Source organism: Anopheles arabiensis, chromosome 2 (genome assembly GCF_016920715.1).
Source record: "Anopheles arabiensis isolate DONGOLA chromosome 2, AaraD3, whole genome shotgun sequence".
NCBI classification, from domain to species: domain Eukaryota; kingdom Metazoa; phylum Arthropoda; class Insecta; order Diptera; family Culicidae; genus Anopheles; species Anopheles arabiensis.
The window spans coordinates 7,502,519-7,522,060 of NC_053517.1; the positions used below are offsets into that span (position 1 = coordinate 7,502,519).

At 47.0% G+C, this 19,542-nt stretch overlaps 1 protein-coding gene across 10 annotated transcripts in view; it reads right to left on the reverse strand.

The window, feature by feature from the left end:
- Window positions 1–19,542, reverse strand: part of LOC120897648 (papilin) — a 65,278-nt gene that overhangs the window by 8,897 nt on the left and 36,839 nt on the right. For all 10 annotated transcript variants that reach the window (XM_040302662.1, XM_040302665.1, XM_040302666.1 and 7 more), the window contains exons 3-9: window positions 13,416–13,568; window positions 4,760–4,820; window positions 3,459–3,640; window positions 3,302–3,362; window positions 585–1,555; window positions 357–477; window positions 95–274 (exon numbers count right to left, since the gene is read on the reverse strand). In XM_040302662.1, coding sequence (XP_040158596.1) covers window positions 95–274; window positions 357–477; window positions 585–1,555; window positions 3,302–3,362; window positions 3,459–3,640; window positions 4,760–4,820; window positions 13,416–13,420 — 1,581 coding nt within the window. In that variant the 5' untranslated portion in view covers window positions 13,421–13,568. The remainder of the gene's footprint in view (window positions 1–94; window positions 275–356; window positions 478–584; window positions 1,556–3,301; window positions 3,363–3,458; window positions 3,641–4,759; window positions 4,821–13,415; window positions 13,569–19,542) is intronic.

The window sequence follows — 19,542 nt, forward strand, 5'->3', positions numbered from 1 at the left end:
AGCGTGTATACACGTGGGCGTAACGGCTGCACGCCGGTTACGTCGACTTGGTCGACTTTTGGTTTAGTTTGGTGAGAAAAACGAAAATACTCACTCCGCTCCAGGACGACGTGACGTAATCGACACCCTCGCACGGGCGCAGCATACACTGTTCGCTGACGGCCGGCTTTTCCGTGATGCACTCCTCGTCCTCCAGCACCGTGATGCGTCCATTTTCCTTCCGATAGCAGACGACCTTGCGCGTTCGCTCGCCCTCGCCGCACAGTTTGTTGCACTGAGAAAGGCCAAAAATAGACAGATTAAAGTAGTGGGAGGACCCAAGAGAATTCCCTCCAGCCACTCCATCATCCACTTACCGGTGACCAGCGTCCGACGTACCACTCGGGACAGATAATGCCCTGATTGCATTCCCGCTCCGTCGCCGGCTTATTGCCGACCTGCTCGAGGCAAACGTCATCTTCGATCTTTTTCGTTTCACTAGAGGAAGTAATGGGGCAAATGGAGAGAAAATCAGCATCAGTGCACAAAGTATTCGTGAAATTGGATTTACTAGCTACTTCCTCTCCTCTCTCGCTCTCTCTTACCCATCAGCCGACACACGCTCGCAGTACACTTCGCGCGTCTGCTTGCCCTCGGTGCCGCACGGTTTCGAGCAGTTGCTCCACGGCCCCTCGAACCAGCGGGGCGGACAGGACTGCTGGCCACACTTTTGCGTCGTCGGTGGCTTCTCGCCCAGATTGCACAGCCCTTCGTCCACCTCCTTCAGCGAGCTCTTGCTGTTGCACGTCACGTTGCGCGTCTGCACCCCACCGCCGCACGTCACCGTGCACGGCTCGAACGCGGTGTACATCCACGAGTAGCTGTCCGGTTCGTCCACCGGGGCCGACTTCGACGACACGCTGTACTCGTAGTTCACGCCCACATTGCGATCCTGCGACAGCAGCACCAAGTACACCGATTCCGTCGTCGGCCCGAGGCACGTCAGCCGGTCCGGCGCGGCAAAGCCCTGCGGACGCCGCTCGTAGTGCCAATCGCTGCCCGCAAAGTGGATGGTGCGCGGAAAGTCGATCCGATAGTTACCATTGAGATGGTAGAAGCCGGTCAGATTCCGAATCGCCAGATAGTTGTTCGAGGGGGCCCGCTCGCTGATCAGCACGTTCGTGGCACCGGCCGGGATGAGCAGCAGATCGTTGTACCCGACCTGCAGGTTGCTGGCATCGAGCAGCCCGGACGCCGTCTTGCAGCTGCTGCCGTCGCCGCGACAGATGCGACACTTGTCCTCCTTGGCCTGCGAGCCCAGCATCATGTCGCAGCCGACCGGCTGACAGGTGCCGTCCACGCACACGTCGAACGATTCATCATTGCAGCGCGTTCCGTCCGCCACCTTCGCCCGGTGCCGGTAGTAGAACCGCTCGCCCACCGGCATACAGTTCAGCTCGCAGGGGTTCGGCGCCCGGGTGTACGGTACCCACTGGTACCGGTGTCCCTCAAACGGGACGTCGTTAAACTCCGAACACTGCTGCTTGCGGAAGTCCAGCTCACGCTCGGGACAGTCCTGACGGGGTGAGGCAAACGAATAGAACAAAAAAATACTGTTAAATCACTGCCTTTGTACATTAAACTTACTTTAAAACATTCAAGAACTGTTCTATTTCCAGTGTTCATCTAACGACTTATCTCCACCAGCAACTTTGATCACCACAAATCGATCACAATAATTCACACCGGCGTGCTGGTGAAAAACAAAACCACCGAACGAAATAGAGAGAAAAACAATGTCCGGAAGCTGGACGGGCAAAATAACTCAATATGAATGCATGGCACGATGCATCGCCGGCAGTCGTTTATCAGTGGCGTCCAATATGCAAGCAAAAACTGCCAACCAACGAGGAGCGGACGGAACAAAGCAAGAAAGAAGGAAGGAACGAAATGCAAAAAATACGGAAACCATAATGTAATCGATTTGTTAGGATCAGGTTGGTCACATTCTTCTGTTTCCGCTTCGCTTTTCCTGCTTTTCAATCTAGCTTCAGGTGGTGCACCATCCTTTGGCACGTGCGGGGACACGTTACGCCATTCCAGGGACTATTGCGGCAATGGTGCGCCTTGAGCAGGACGCTCCTTGGCACGCTGGCTGCACATCGGCCGACCTCTTTCGCCGACCGACAGACCGGTGCAATTGAATATGTTTCACTGGCATAATAAAATTTATCGACACAATTATACCGCATCAACGGGAAGAAACACCCTCGCTGGTGGGTGAAAACGGGGCTGCGCCGGGAGTGTGTTTTTAAATGCAATGATAGTAGCAGTCGGTCGGTGGTGTCTGCCATTGCCCGCCGTGTACGCTTGTTTGTCAAGCTGTAAGACACAATCGATCGGAGACGGAGCAGCAGCAGTAGCAGCAGCGTGGCAGTATTGAATTTTCCGAAGAGCGTCTGAAGCGACAGAAAGAACCCGGAACTGATGACACTGATACCTTAATTAAATGAATCATGGTTACGTGCTTTACAGCAGCCAGGACGTTGGTGGTGGTGCACGCTGCACGTCGGTGTGTCAATAAAGCTGTTGTCCTGTTGGTTATAAGTTGTGCAATATTATATCGCTCGGGCGTACGGTTTTCCTGAGATCTTGCATCCGGAGCATACTGTTTTTCTTTGTGCTATTCGTAAGAGTTCCATTTGTGGAGCATTGTATTTGGAGTGTTTATAAGGGTTAATTCCAAAGCAGGATTGTATGAGACTGTTGCTGCCTGTAATCGACGTTTATTACACAAAAAAACGAGCTTGTCTTCGTAAAGAAGCAAGATTAAAATGAGGAAAAAATAAATGTGAAATCTTTTCCACCAACCAGCTCCATGGCCAAACGCCATACACTCTCTTTCCATATTGTCGAATCACCAAAAAGTGAATGAAAATCGAAATCGAAAAGAGAGAAAAAAGGAAGGTAAATAATTGACGCTACGGAAAGAAATTAAACGCGCACACTTTGCACACTCTCATCAATAACAGATCAGCTTGCTCTGCTCTGCTTCAATCTCCAATTAATCCACAAGTATCGAGCATTCCACTCGAGTACCACCGCCGCTAACGATTGACGGAACGCTTCCTCTGCAATCGGCCGTTTGGCCGTTAGCGCGTTAACTTGATGGACACAAATTACATGAATAGTTGATTCTCGCGAGGCCTCGGGATCTTCCCAGAAATACACGCTTCTACGTAGCTTGAAATGGCCCATCCCGATCGGTAAAGGTCGTTCGCGAACACATCTTGCCACGCATCTTAATGTTCGTCACACTTACCTGTGTGTTGCAGGAGAAGTATTTCCTCTTTCCACCGGTACAGACGGGCGCACCGGTGTGGCTGGAAGGGGGAAAGAAAGAGAGAAAAATGCACACACACAATTGTGTTTTAATGCACATACTTTACGTTGCGCGCACTAGCCGCTGTGTTACTTACTCCAGATCAAGACATTCGCGCTCCTGGTACGCAACGCCGCCGCCGCACGTTCGCGAACACTCGGACGGTGCTCCCCAGGCGCTCCACCGCTCGTGCGGTGGTCCTTCGCCGCCGCCCGGTATGATGAAACTTTCCGGCTGGTACAGATTGCTGCCATGCTGCCGTTTATGCCGCGCGCCGAACTGACAGGGAGGACACACACAAACACACAAAGAAGATTATCATTAGGACACTGGTGGAGAAGCAGGGTTGTGCAGGTGGCGGTGGCTCATACTACGATTAAATGCCCAACATTGTGCCGAATGGCGATGGCCTTGCGAGTGAAAACAACAAAAAATGCACAGCGTGCTAACGGGCGGCAAAAGGTGCTACTGCTGGCCATTCTTATGTAAACAAGTTGTGAATTTAATTTTAAAATTAGACGCTCTCCCGCACCGACGCCTCCCACTGGCCGTGTGATTCATCCCGGCGTGCGGGTGGAGATTCTTGGCATTCCATTCCGTGCGTGTTGCCTCCATGGTACAACCGAACCACTTCTATTAAACATCGTCCGAGGCTCGCGTCGTAAGCGTGGTAACCGAAAGGAGCGAAGCGATTTACAAATGGGGGTAGACAGGGAGTCAGTTGTTTGAACAGGGTCAGGATGCAGTGGAGATCATCTGCTCCTTCCATCCAGGGAGAACCTGACAAGCTGTGCCGTTGTCGGGACAAAATTGCTGTCTGCATTTTTCCCTCAATGTTCAATGAACTGCGTCCTTTTCCTTTTTGCACAAAGCGGACGAAGGGAAAGGGGCAACCATTAGGTCAAGTGCTACCTTTTTCGAAATCCAACTTTATACACCTTCAACTCGATTGACCAAAGAGACACACGGGAGAGCGGGAGAGAGAGAGAGAGTGGCGAACGTAGCAAAAAACTAATTTTCACCCGTCCTGAAGCGATTCGTTGGGAAATGTAAAGACCAAAGCCTTCCCTTTTGAACACCGCCCGGGCGATGGTCGTTCCATTTCATTAACATTGAACTCGCTCCTCTTTTGCAGGGGGTGTGCTTTCCCTTACTACAGGACCTTTACAACCCATCCTCCCGTTTGTACCCTTCCCGCGGGCTAGAACTTTCAATTAGAAACCGGGGCTAGGGACCTGCCCCGCCTAATGACAACCGCTGGCAGCACCGCGGTCGGTACGGAAATTGAATTTTTACTTCAGCTGCTGTTTTGAGCCGCCTCACCACACCGCACACACCCGGTCATATGGTTTTGTTCGCCGGAACACCTGTGCCGTTTGGTCCGCTTCGTTCACTTACCCGTCTGGATTCGGTAAAGCTCAGCTGTAAGGTCACTAGTAACACTAACAATTTAGTATATCTGGAAGAGAAAGAGACAAGAGAGACGAGAGAAGAATGGTTAGTATTGCTGGAAGAAATTTGAAACAATTGTATCCTTTACAAAAGCTTTCACCATAGTAAACAAAATATCATACAAAAACGATCAAAAGTAGTGTTCTGCGTCGTGAATCTATCTTTAAGGTCCTCCAGCGATAAGGGATTTCCATCTTGAATCGAATCTCCAAAGATTCATGAACCTTCCGAGATTTATGAATCACCAAAGATTCCGGAATCCAAAATCATACTTGAATCTCTAAAGATTTAAATATTTATATGTATATATGTATTCAATTATCTCAGAAAATGTATTAATCTGAGAAGATCAGAAGAAGTCATCTGTTTGACGACTACGGCCTACTCGGTCATACCCGCCTATACAGGCTTTCGAGACAAATTCAGTACCACATACACGGATATCCATATGATCCATATGGGTCCTCGCGTTATGTGTTTCAGATTAGATTATATTAGTTATGTACCTAAGAAGATTTGTGTATCATATGCAGTTCATGAATCTCTGTAGACCTATGAAACTAAATAGAGTAATGAATTCTGTTATAGCTGTTTTCATGAATCTCTATCGATCATACATATCTATGGATTCATGAATTCCATGAAGATCTTCAGAGATTCGGAAATGCAAGAATCATCATAAGGATTTATCTCATAAGAATCTTTATAGAAACATGAATCTATGGAAATTCACGAATCTTCAACTTCATGAGCTTCGGATTCCTACATTCATTCCACACAAAGAGTCGTTCATATTCTTGAAGCTGATTCAGAGTTGCTGATCTCGAATCAAAATATCCTATCTTTTCATTACGTTTCCACAACCAACATGACTTTGGACTTTGTCCATCGGCGCTGTGCTCATATCCTCTCTACTTAGCACTTCACAGTTCATTGGATGTTATCCTATGAAGCTTGTATTTTGTGTACTAATAAAAGAAACTTGTTGCTTGAATAGCATGTTTCGCCACTGCATGAAGTGCACCATCCTTCTAACACATCTAATTGCTTCCATGTGTTTTCACCCCCTCGAGTACGATTAATGACGCTAAATAATCGCAAAGCTGTTTTTTCGAGGGAGCATAATCGCCCTGTATCCAGGGCATTTGTCTTTCAAAATTCGTTAAGCGTTATTATGAGCGCTCCCAAGCCCAAGTCGGCCGGAGCTCCATCCCCTGCCAAGTGTGCAGAGTTGCTTCTTCGCTCCAGTGCAAGAACACATCAGGAAGGAGGCATCATTATTCTAACACACACACACACACACCCATACGTCTCTCTTGCATCCAATCACCCACCGAGTCGAGCTCATTCTAAAACAATAGGCAGCAGCAGCAGCAGATGATTCATCATTATCATTCCGCTGGCACTCCAATAATCCGGCCGAAGCCCACGGGTGCCTCCGTGCCGTTCCGTTATGGCTTGTTCAGGCGAGCGACAAAACCGCAATCTGTTGTTGTACCCTTTCCGCGTGCCAGAAGACACTCTCACAACCCATCTTGAAGGAGCAGCCGAGGATTTCCAGCTCCAGCGGCACGGCACGAACGCTTCTGCTAAGACGTTTTCGTTTTTCATCATTCATCGCCTCCAACCGACCACCCACCCGAACACACACACACACACGCGCGCGCACGCCGTTTGGCCCTTAATGAAGATGATTTAAATAATGAGGAGCCAACAAGTCTGCCTGGTTCTTGATAGTCCTTTCCTACCCATTCCCCCGCAGTGTTTGCTCTTCACGTTTACACGTTCGCGCATTACACGTATTACAATGCGCATTAGCGCACAGGGGGTGGCGGCAAACATCCGACGACTGAATGGGTGGGTGGGCATGGCATGATGGTGTTGATGGCGCCGTTTCGCATCGCTTCCATTTATCAGTGGAAATTATGAATATTAATTTAAATTTTAATTATCCTTTGACGGCATTCACACTGCGTTTAAAGCGGTCGCGTTTTTTTACCACGCTCCATATACGAACCCTTTGTTTTGGGACCCATTTTCACCCCCACCATCCCTTTTTCGCATATACACGCGCCAGCGTGGTCTACCGATTTTTTGGTGGCAGTTGTGTATTGCAGTGTGCCAAATATCCCGATACTAGCACGATACACGATACAGAACGCCGCCGGAGGTTGCCTTTACTTTCTTCGTTTTGTCTGATTAAAGCAGGGAGTTGTCGGGCGCGTTGTTTCACACGTTCACCCGGACTTTCGGCGCAACGTAAAGCCGAACGTGTACTGGCTGCTGGCCAGCCCGGACCCCCGAGGCTGCTCTGGGCGCATATTCATTATACATACGCAGCCCCCCGACCGGATGGGTAGCAGATAATGGGCTCCGTGCTGCTAATGTTTGCAAATATAATCTCACACTTAGCCGGTGACTTACCAGCGGGGAATGTGTGCGAGCAAATACATAAATTCATAAATTTGCGCCCAACGCCCAACCGTGGCGGCCACAAATCGACACAATCCTGGGAATTGTGTGTGTGTACGTTTGTTTGTGTACTGCTGGTGATTCCAGCACATCCAGTCTCCGAGACGCAAGACGACTTGGACATACCTACGTACACTGGTGGACATTAAAATAGGAAAAAAAATTTTGTGTGTTTTTTTTGCATACACTAGGTGTGTCATCGCCAACAGTTCGAGGCGTACTGAATTTGTAATAGCCAAATTTTGCCTTTTATACTCTCATTTTTGGTGCGCTACTTATCTGAGTTTTGAGTGCCGGCAGCGTTTTGCGGCAGTATAAAAGGAGAGCCAAACCGTGTTGTGCTTCATTCTTCCATCAGTGGTCAAGGTGAAAGGTTGCGATTTGAAAATTCCACAAGTTCATCATGGGTCGCGGAAAGCACTGCACACCAGAGGAGCGAAAACACATTCAGGGGCTGTATCGTGAGAACGTGCCAATCAAGACAATCTGCAAGGCGTTCGGCCGTTCGCGGACGTTTGTGGACAACGCCATTCGTAGCGAGGCTACGGGTAAATCGACAGGTCGTCCGCGAAAAACAACGGCCGACGTTGACGCGCGGATTGTTGAGATGATCAGGGCGGATCCTTTCAAAACTTGCACTCGTATCAAGCAGGAGCTTGGTTTGCAAGTTTCGGCGAAAACGGTGTCTCGCCGTTTACACGCCGCTGGGTTCTGTGCCCGGAGACCGAGGAAGGTTCGTAAGCTGCAGCCGCACCACGTAGAAGCGCGCATTCGGTTTGCCGAAGAACATTTAGCTGCATCCATCTTTTGGTGGAGCAAAATCATTTTTTCGGATGAGTCCAGAATCAATCTGGATGGTTCGGACGGCATTAAATACGTCTGGCGCTTTCCTAATCAGGCGTATCATCCGAAAAATACGATAAAAACCCTTAGTCACGGAGGCGGCCACGTAATGGTGTGGGGTTGCTTCTCCTGGCATGGCACGGGTCCTTTGTTCCGTATCAACGGGACACTGAACTCGGAAGGGTATAGAAAAATACTTAGTCGTGAGATGTTGCCATACGCCCGACAACAATTCGGAGACGAAGAGCATTACATCTTTCAGCATGATAACGACTCTAAGCACACATCGCGAACAGTTAAATGTTATTTGGCAAACCAGGATGTGCAAGTTCTACCGTGGCCTGCGTTGAGTCCTGACCTCAACCCGATTGAAAATCTGTGGTCAACTCTCAAGCGTCAGCTTAAGAACCAGCCTGCACGTTCAGCCGATGATCTATGGACACGCTGCAAGTTTATGTGGGATCGCATAGACAGAAGCGAATGCCGTAATCTCATCGGCGATATGGCCAAACGCTGTCAGGAAGTGATAGCGAATAACGGTCACCAGATTGACCGTTAGAATGTGTTTTCGCTCAGTGGAACACCGCAACACCTCCTCCCAACAACCACTTAAACAGTCCTTTTCAGGGCTACCAAATATTTCTGACAAGAACTATGTCTTTCGGTCACAGAAAAAAGTTCCTATTTTTATGTCAACCAGTGTATGTACCTTTGGGCGTGAGTGTTTCGTTTGTATTGGTTTAACAACTACAGTAATTAAAAGTCCATGTATGTGTGTGTGCATTACAAGATGTTTAGATTTTTTTTGCTTCTTACATTTTATGCATTTACACTTTAATTCATTCTGTATGTTCAGCCGCTTTACATCGATTTAAGATGCGTTTGTTTACAATTCATCATACCAAGCTGGCATGGCGCCATTGCGGAAAAGCGGGCAAGGATAAAGGTCCCCAGACACACAAATGGCTGGTTTCAACAATAGCATAAAGAGTTCTACCGAAGAAGCATTTTTCATACCCCGAGTTTAGCGATTACGGCTTTGGCATTGACTAAAGATAAACAGGAACAGTGCATTAGTCAACGAAATTCCCGCCGGGTTTGTTAGTTACAATACGCTCCACCCCTAAACGCGCGTAGGAGTGCGTGTACAATTGCGCAAAGGCAAACAGTGCTGTAATTGATCACGTACCGCAGTTTTCGGAAAATTTGCAATATTTAGTCTCGCACGCATGGTGTGAAGTGTCAGCACTGAATTAGGGAGGCGTAAACTGATGCTCCAAGAAACAACAAACAAACAGTGGGAAAGATCGTGCGCTATACGGTCGAGCGTCGTAGCTCATGTTGGGGAAATAAACGCACTACGAATGGGTGTGTGTACCAGTAGAGGGAAGGGCAAACTATAATTGTAATGAACTTGAAATTGATTGTTAAATTGAACGTATAATTTGAAGAAATGACTAATAATGTACCTCTTGGTGGTACGTGAAGAGTTTGGTAGATTACACTCATGATACGTTTGATATCCCAATCCAAAATCAATTGTTCAACAATTCAAGGAATTCAAATTCACTTTACTTAATGCATATTTTGTGATTTCTATAATATTTTATTCTCATTTGTCCATGCTTACTAAAACACCCGAAGAAGTTATACACGCATAAGAAAAGCTTTTTATCACATTCATTGTTAGGGGATACTAATAGTCAATATCTGATCTCAAATATCCAAATACCCACGCTAAACATCATATTTTACCAATTTGTTTGTGTATTTTCTTTTATCTATTCCTATTTATCTATCCCCCTCAAAACCGCGTAGTTTACATATTGCGCTAAACAGCACACAACACTACATTACGGTTCGCCCATCGCGTGTAATACAGCAATTTCCCCACAAATCACCAATCACATTTGCAAACAACTCCCAATTGCGTCGTGCTATCAGGGCGTCAATTTGTCGATGGCAGTGTCGACGACAAATCGGCGCATCGTTCGTTCTTTCATGCCGGGGACGCGAAAACGGCAAAAAGATAGCTAGCCCGTCCAACCGCCCTTGTGGCAGACGAAGGGCGATAACATCGCGCCCTATGTTTACCTATCTTCCCCCCAGCGAGCACAGCGTGCTCGGTCCTTCTCATGCTCGACGGCTCTGTTTTCGGACCACACCCGAAAACCGCTGAATCCACGGACCGCGTGAAGCGGCCACAAAACTATCGACACAGCATATCCGATCGACATCAACGAGATCAACCAGCAACCAAAGGCCGCATCATGCACGGCGGCTCGTTCAGCTGGAAAGGTCAAGTGATATCCGTGGCGTGTGGGTCCGGGTCGCTCCGTCCAATCAAGCCCAGGCGCTCAAATCAGTGGCGTATACCACTTGATTAAAGCTATCAAGAGGATGCCCAAACAAGCAAGCACGCGGTTTGGCGGGATATGGACTTTAATTTTCAGAAGCGCTGCTTCCACGAGCAATTGCCGAATCTCCGCTGTCAGCCAGCCAGCATGGTGCTGCTTTGTTCGCATGTGGTTTCCGTGTCGCCGGCTCCGGTTGGTTTTGTTGGTGGTGCCTCTGAGCCCTTGCTATCTGTGGGGCATGAACGCAGCATTATCGAACCTCTCCCCGCACCCGAAACACTGCTCACTGCTGGTGTCGTAGGACGACGAAGGATAATAAAATTTAGTTTAACAGCCCGAGCAAACACAAGTGACCGGAGCGCACGGTTGCTGTTTTGATCGGCGCCCACAACCCCGGCGGGGACCGTGCCGAGTCGTCGAATCGTATTTTTGCCCTGCCCTGTTTGGGGGCCTCTCGCGAGACGCATCTCAAACGTTTTCCACCGACGACTTCCCCGACACCACTCCCCGGCTTTGATGGAATTGATAGTATGTGAGTGAGAAAATTAATTTTCCTCTCTATTTATTCACCCAATCCGCGATCGGAGCGGAAGTTTAGAAATTGGTCGGGCAAGGTGTAAGGTCGACCAGGAGCGGGGGAAGGTGTAAGGTCGACCAGGAGCGGGGGACGATGGTGGGATGATGATAGCAAGCGAGATAGTTACTTTATGTCCGGATCGATTACCCCGTTGAATGAGCAATAAACAGAGGATTCGATGAGTGAAAATGGAACAACGGACAAATGAAGGTTTTCAGCAAATTCGGGCTGGAGGTTGTTTATCCGATAGTGATATGGCGGTGTCTCGGACTTGGTTCTTCTTTTTCTTCGCTCTCGTATTGTAGTTTGTTTTCTGACGCAGCTTTTACAGAAACTCTTTATATTAAAGAGACCAACTAGTTCAGAATTGTATTTAAGTTGTTTTATTAAATATTTCTGCTTTTGAATTGGTGAGAAGTTAAATGAAATGAATGGCGAGCTAATGTTTAGTTCCATTTGTTTAAGATAGAGGGCGCAGCCATTCTAGAAGAGAATATTTATCAAAACATTGTTTTATGTCTTTAAAGGACTTCACTTTTTTCTAAAATAAGTACATTTACAATTAATATTTTCTAATAGAGACATTTCAACGGGCGTATTCAATATTACTCAACTTTACTAATAATTGCTTTATCACATTGTTTTGCCATAGAAAAATCCTTTCCTCAAATGATGGCTGTGACATAACAGCTTTCTAAATAGATTGATATCAATTTAGCCGCTTTAGAAATTCCCATTTCGCGTGTGCGTGTGGACGTGCTAATAACTACTCTGCGGTACTCAAAGCCCACCACTAATGAAGCACACAACGACGTGCCCACTCTAAGCAGCAGTTCATTTTAAAGCCCCTCAAAAATACTCCCTGCCCATACATTCGCACAAATCAGTTCCAACAATTGCACCATTTATTACGCGGCAGCAAATGTTAATTAAACTTTACATGTTACAAAGCATGGCACGGGTTTACATGATGGCAGGCGATGTCATGCTGTCAGCGATTTAGGCATATTCTGTTCAATGCCCGCATTCATCGATCGTGCCACAACAACGTGTTTTGTTACCTACGGGAACAATTCCGTACGCCTAATGATGTTTGTTAGAGGAAAAATACGCACACACACACACACACCTCTTCTCCCCATCCAATTCGCCTACCGATGAAAATGGTGGCAATATGTTTTGCATGATGACATGTGTGTGTGTGCTGTTCTATTGTTCAATCTACCTCGCAGGCACAGTCTGATTGACACGTAGACTGTGGGACGGGTAACCGGGTATGGGTAAACAAATTTGTAATTAATGTATTTGATTTTAGTGAAGCGTTATAATTCACTATTTTGCCAGCAGGCAATCACTAGCAGGGAACAAAAACGAGATCAATGCTGCTCGCGTGGGGATTTATGCAACCGCTTGCCCGCTTCGGTACTGCGCTACGTTCGATTTTGCAAAGCGTGTAATTTTAACGGTGCGTTGTGTGAACGCAGAGGTTACATGTTCAATCACGTGGCAAAACAGGAAGCGTCCAAAGCGTTCGCAAATAAATAAAACCCAAAATATAACCCCGGTGCGAAAAGATTCCGTTAGCCTGCCGTTCTTGACCCAGTTTGCGGGAGCGGTCGGAGTGCGACTACCATCGCTGATAAACGATCGATAAACAAAAAGAAGCTGCTGATGTCGATCATTTCTCATCGCAGCCAGAAAGTGTGCCAGATAAATAAAGGGTTGGTAAGAATAAATAACACACTTAATTATATGTGCGCCCTGGCCTGAGATGCGTCGCACCAGAAGGCAACAACAGTCCAATCCGGATGGTTCGGGTGCATGATCCGGTGATTGTTTATTGCATACATTCGTGTGCACACTTTTCCCACGGTTGCTGGTGATGGTGAGAAGCTGGTGGTTACACAAATATTCATCAGCAGATCATTGATTTTTACTAGCAGCTATCGTATTACGTGTTTCTATAGTAAAAGTTACATTCATATACTGTTGTGGTGAAAATTCAATTCATTTTAGAATGGTTTCAGTGAACTTGTACCTTTCAACTTATTTCAAAGTTTATCGTTTCATCATTTGACATTCTGTAACACTGACCAACCCAACTGGTGACCTGAATGGAAAAGTGTTTGATTGTTTGATATATACCACCCAGAACGTTCAAACAAAAGATAATTGTTTGTTTTAAAATAATACAAGTTCAAAGAACGATCAACACAAAGCGCACTTAACAATTCCATTGAACTTAATTTAGAGTTACCGAAAAGGTCAGACGACCAATGGGTTTTACCGCTTATTTAAGTCGAATGGTTTATTCAGAAAAGCTGATGCTTTAGTATACCTTCTACCCACTTACCTCATCTTGATTATGAGCTGTCTATCCGGTTGAATTGAACGATTCCATAAAACGGATTGTTACGTTGATGCTTTCCCGGTTCTAGTGCATGGGGAACCGGGCTCTACCGGGGGAAGGCGTGTTTGCTCGTGATATGACGCTTTTCTCAGGATGCTGTCAAAGGAAATATAAGAAAAAAACAACAAGTTTAATTACACAATTTAGACAAGCATTTGAAGTATTTTCTTTTTACATTCTTTTCTATTTTCAAGTTAACTTCTATCTCCAATGTGTACTGAAAAAAATGCCACCAGCTTTCCGCTTCAAAGAGCTCGACACGCAAAGCACTCCACGTGAAAGGGGGCTTTATTTCCACCAGCACTCTTCACATCAAGTACAAATCCCTTTTTTCATCAACAAATCGATACACAATCTCTTCCCGGATCGGGCTACAATGTTCACTTCAGCAGCGTGTGCCAAAGAGGTAGCACATACCACCACCGAAAATATCTGCACACATCCACCAAAAACTTCACAAATCCCCTCGGGCGGAGGCCGCCCACATCGAACTTCGGTTTCGGAGCAATCAACGCATCAATTTTCTCTGCCGCGCCTCATCCGGAACCTTCGTGAGGCGAAAGGGATGGGAGGGAAAGGCTCTCTAGTCTTTTCCATCGCCTTGCGTACCATTTCATTGTTCGTGTCTCGATGCCGATTCCACACGCTAGCTAACCATCCCGTTTTTCTCGATTGGTTCAATCGCCTGTCGGCAAGTTGTGGTGTCTTGGCTGTTACCTGTTCGATCTAACGCCTAACCACGGGGCGAAGGATCGAGGTGGTGGGTCTGGCGAAAAAGGTTGTGTACCACACATCCTGAAGCACACCACTTTGCCAAGAAGTCTTCCTGCTCGTTCTGGCGGTATTCAAACCGCAAAGTATTCCCCCGACAATCCGACGGTGGGCCTTGCTGGAGAGAGACGGGCTAACGAAGGAAACCATCAAGCGGGAGTAAAACGGAACTCCCCAAAACAGAACCGGGAGGAGGGTTCGGAATGAAAAACTTTATCTTGGTACAGTGGGTACACTTCCGGCACTTGCCGAGAACACCTATCTCGATCTCATTTGATTAAGATAATTGAATCAAAGCTTGAATTACGAGCATCGGTTTGTGATTGGGGCAGGCATCGAAATGGAAAAGCTGAAAGGGGACAGACACAAGAATTTCCGTTTGGAGCTCCTCAATTCCCCACTGGCTGGTGGAGTGCAGGGGATGCAAAACGGGGACGAATATTTCGCAATCAACTGTGGCAGTGTGTTCTTTCCCTCATCCGACACGGACAGACACGGGCAGACAAGCACACCATCATAACATCATGACTCTCAGGCAAATCGATGCATTGATGTGGAAGAAGCATGAAAAATTATGGTGTTAATAAAGCCATTTATAAAATTCTACCACCCACACATGAGAAGCAATGTGAGATGAACGGTACGGACACGATCCTTCAGGAAATGATGCGGGTTCGATTCGGTTGAAGTTTGGAGAAAATCGGAAAAGCAAACAAATGTGGAGAAAATTACCGACAGTATGATAAAGTTCGTCGTGCGCTTGTGGCCACACTCGGAGCTTCCTTTGTGAAGGAGTAAAAGGCAGACCAGGTACTAATGGATAGGTGTAATCCTACATCGTAGGGTACATTGGAGAGTATTTAATCGGTTTATTTTTTTACATATTTGTTTAAAATGCATGTGTTTTCAAAGATTATAATTTACATATAGTTTAATGAAAATGATCAGGTTTTGAATTGAATGAACGAAGCTTTAAGGATATTCGTGCTGGTATTATATCGAAAGTCTAGCACGCAAACGTCGTCAGATGTTGAACATACAATAAGTCCAACAGACATCATAAGACGCTGGCCTAAGCATCTTATTAGAAGCACAATAACCAGCTGATGAAACCTCCGTAGAGTGTTGCCGTGGCTTTAACTACTCGACTTGCACATTTCGAGTACCAAATCTTATCTGCATCAGGCAAACTAAATCTTTAAATATTTTTAATAAGCCCAATATCACTCAAATCTTGGTTCAATTTTAACATTGCTCACAAAACTACATAACACCTGGAGACACACTGGTTCCTGCATTGGCGGGTTCTTGTCCTACGTTTCATACAACCCTCCGTCTTCATCAGTGCCACGGAATAAGACTGTTGCCGGCGCTAGTCACCCGTTCCCGTAGCGTAACGAAACCGGCTGCCATTTAAGGCTCAACGGGTTTTCGGTTGATCTTTACCAGGTTCTACCACAGCCCCTCTCAATCCAGGATTCAAGGTCTTTGCGCCCGCGCCTTCATTCCCGTTGATGGCCTTGACGCAAGAGCCGTGCCTGGGAGAGAGATAGCGCTCCAAATGTGGAGCAGTCAACCAGGCCGCCACACCTTTCACTTAAATTTGCCAGCTCAAGGCGACCGGTGACCGTTGCCGGTGTCGGTGGAAGAACTTGTTTCTTCGTCCGCACAAATGTCATGATGCAATATCCACGTACGAGCACGGGCCCATCTCGTGCGTCTGCGGGGGTTCGTTTCGCTTCGGCTTCCCGGGACGATGCGAGGCGTTGCCTGGAAACCGGGAGCTGTTGGATAGGAAACCCAATTGGGAACGAGATGGACGTTGCAGTCCTTGGAGTGTGCGTAACCTTTCCTACTTCCGGACGATTCTTGCTGAGCGACGACTGAGCTACGTTCCAGTTTTCGCAAGGAAGTAGAAAGCGGACCAAAAAACATGCTGTTATCCTTGCAAATGTCTTGTGACTCGTTCCGCTCTGATTTGGGTTAATGAAATTGATTTCCTTCCTGTCCGCAAACCAGCAACAGGTTTATGAAAAACGCTGAGTTTATTTAGATAAATCGATTAACCATAATAAGCACACCGCCATGTCACAGCAACAGAAAACGGCAAAACCACGCTTTACACCCCAAAGCATGTAAATGACAAAAAGATTTTTATTTGATTGCATGTCTCCGATTGCTCCGATTGCGGCCCGTACCACACACGGAGCAAACAGACACGTTTAGAGTGCAGCAATCACGGCAGCCAACCATGTCACAACATCCAATCTGTACGCCGTCGAGCTGGAACACCACCAGGACAGCGAACAGAGCGAACAAAGTGAAGGAAGCGAAAAGTGATTGTCAGTTACCCGGGCCCTGCCAAAATCCCGCGCTCCCGGAGAGGACGCCTACCGTGGGCCCGGGCAAGGACTAGTGACGCGCTGGCCACACATCTGGGCACCAGATGTGCACGAAGGCATCGTTGGTTTGCACTGAAACCATACCGCAACCGTTGCCGTAGGTCAGCAACGGGAAGAAACGAACGAGTGTGTGTATCGCTTGTAGAAAGCAGTACGCTCAACACAGCTCAATACAAAACTATTAAAACACGCTGTAAATAGTTCAAGTTTTGAAGAATTACAGCCCAGTGTGATAAATAAACAACTAATTGAATCGTTATTCATTGAGTCGACAAACAGTCAATGCGTTGTCGTCATCGTCGTGAACTATTTATTTTATTTCTTGTGCAATTTCAAAAACATTTCCATCCCCACAGTCGACCATCAAACGATGTTCCATTAATTTGTACTAATGTCTGTACTGTCGCCACCACTCCCTCCCCATCAACAACATCATTGCCGAGCTGATTTATTGATCACGATGGATTTTTCTTCCCCTTTCCGAAGCCGTTTACGTGTCCGATTAAGGTCTAAACTAATAAACATTAAAGCGCTTACTGCAGCTGCTGTCACAGTGCTGGTTCGAGTGTGGGGATGGGAATTGCGTTTATCAAACGATAATTATAGCCATCAAGATGAATCTCGTCGCAAGCTCGGCCTGGCGTGCCAGTGTCTTCAAGCTGCGCCGTGTCGATATAATTGACATTTGCCGCGTTGATAAATCTATTGCCAGTCGGATTGGACCGAGCAGGCGGCCAAACGGCAAACGTGCTTATTTATTCAATTTCCTTTTCCTCGCCGATGATCAAGTACGATCGACAGCCGTACGCCGTGTCATCATTACGCGCTTCCCTATCTACCGTGTGCAGTCGCGCTCGCTGCTGTCACCCAATCGTTATAATCGTGTGCATTTTGTCAGCATTTATCGGTTACCGTGCACCCTCCTCCATCCGCACATTAGAGCGTGCAAACATTAATTTGAAATTTAAAGCAGCATTCTACTACTCCCGCAGCATGCCATCGGTGCGAGCACATCTTTTGTGCCCCACTTGGTTCCCCCCGCCTTCGGAAGGAGCACACACAGCATCATCATCATCGTCATATTCTCGTCGTCACTGTCACCGGGAAGCAGGTTTGTGGCGGAAATAGCAAGTTTGTGGAAAAACAACCATCATCAAACACAACCGGTGTGTCTTCGCGCTCATTCATAAATAACGAGCGTCGAATGTGGCACCGTTTGGATGGCCGCCGCCATCGGCACAGAAAGCAAACCTTTTAACCTTTCCGCATCTTCTTTGGTGCGTCTTTCGCCGCAGCTTCGTATCGAAACGATTGAACCGTCAAAACGGTTTGCTAGACGACTCAGGATACCCGGTCCGCAACGAAAAGGGTGGTGGCTTCAGATGGCACAAAACCATAATCATCGATAAGTCGATGCAATGAATGCATAATGTGCGTGGCGATGCACGGTGCTTACGGATGGATCTCTGCACCGTGGGAAATGAGTTGTTGAGGAACAGGCGACTCTTTACAATGCCCGAGCCAATGGGGATTTGTGCAAAAGTTGAAAGGCTGTTTCAATCCACTAAGCGTGGAATGTGTTCACTCAGTTTCTAAAGCTGAGTTATCCTACTTGCAGCACGGTGAGCAGGAAATTTGAAAACAACTTTGTTTTTTTAAAGCTTTTTAACTCACTTCATTTTAGCAGAACCTCTCTTTCAATTTACATGATAAACATGTCCATCAAACTGGGTCGGGATTGCCCGCGGGAACTTATCCTGCCCCACACGCGCACGGAACTTTCAAAACACACACACACATAAAAACATAATCTCTCTTTTTCGTTCTCTCGTGAGCAGTAAGCTGAAACAACATTGTGTACAGGGGGAGAAAAATGGTTTCTATGGTTGCTTCAGGTGCAGCATAAATCGACGCAGGCAGAGATTGCATAAAAGTGAGTGTTTTTCTTCCTGTTTTAAGCATATAGTCCTGGAAGCTGGGAGGAAATATGGTACACACCAAAACAAAAACAGCAACCTGACAGCCCTTTCCTCCCGCTTTGGGGTGCCATTCGGGGTAACGAGAACAAAAAAACATACACACACACAAACACACATATATACACGAGAGCATGAGTTATGCTTTATAGAGCATAAAAAGTAATTAAATTTCAAGTGCATACTGCCCTAACGCGCTCTTCCTTTTGCTTGTGTGTCGGTGTCTTGGCTTTGTGCAAGTGCACATGACCCCGCCAATGTCTCTCGACGGTGGTGTTAATGGTAGGTTACAGAAAGGCAGTTGAGCCGGTTGCTGAGCGGTGGGAAGAATGCGCATCCCTCCCAACATGTCCTGTGTGATTTATGGGCACTGTATCGCTAAGCAGTTTGTGACAATGAGAGGAAAAATAAAACACAAAACGGGCACAAAAACTGAAACACCAATTTCCTCAGGTCGCTTAGTATGACTTTGTAGAGACATACAGGGACCGCAAGTTGAAACGCAAATCAACTGTCAACTCCGTAGAACGAAACGTCTGCGATGTAGCTGCACACTGTGCAGCAGCACATCTTTTGCTTTCGCTTCAAGTTCTGGAATAAAAAAAACACACATTGAAATGAAATAGTTGAGGTTTATCTTTCACCGATTCGTTCCGGCATCAAGTCGCCGGTCGTGCGTTTAAAAGTGGCTCCAGCAAGGTACGCTGCCAGCACATCATGATCGGCCGCCTGCGTTTGACCGCTGCGATGCAGGCAATGATTCTTCTAAATCTCACTGTTGCCTTACTGCAGATGTGTTGTTTTTGTGCTTCTAAAAAAAGCATCTCCGGTGCTGCAGCAGCAGCCTCCGGATGGTGTGGAAAACATAAACCAGTGGACCTTCTAGACGTGGCGCTCCCACGTGGCCCCGTAGCACGTGAA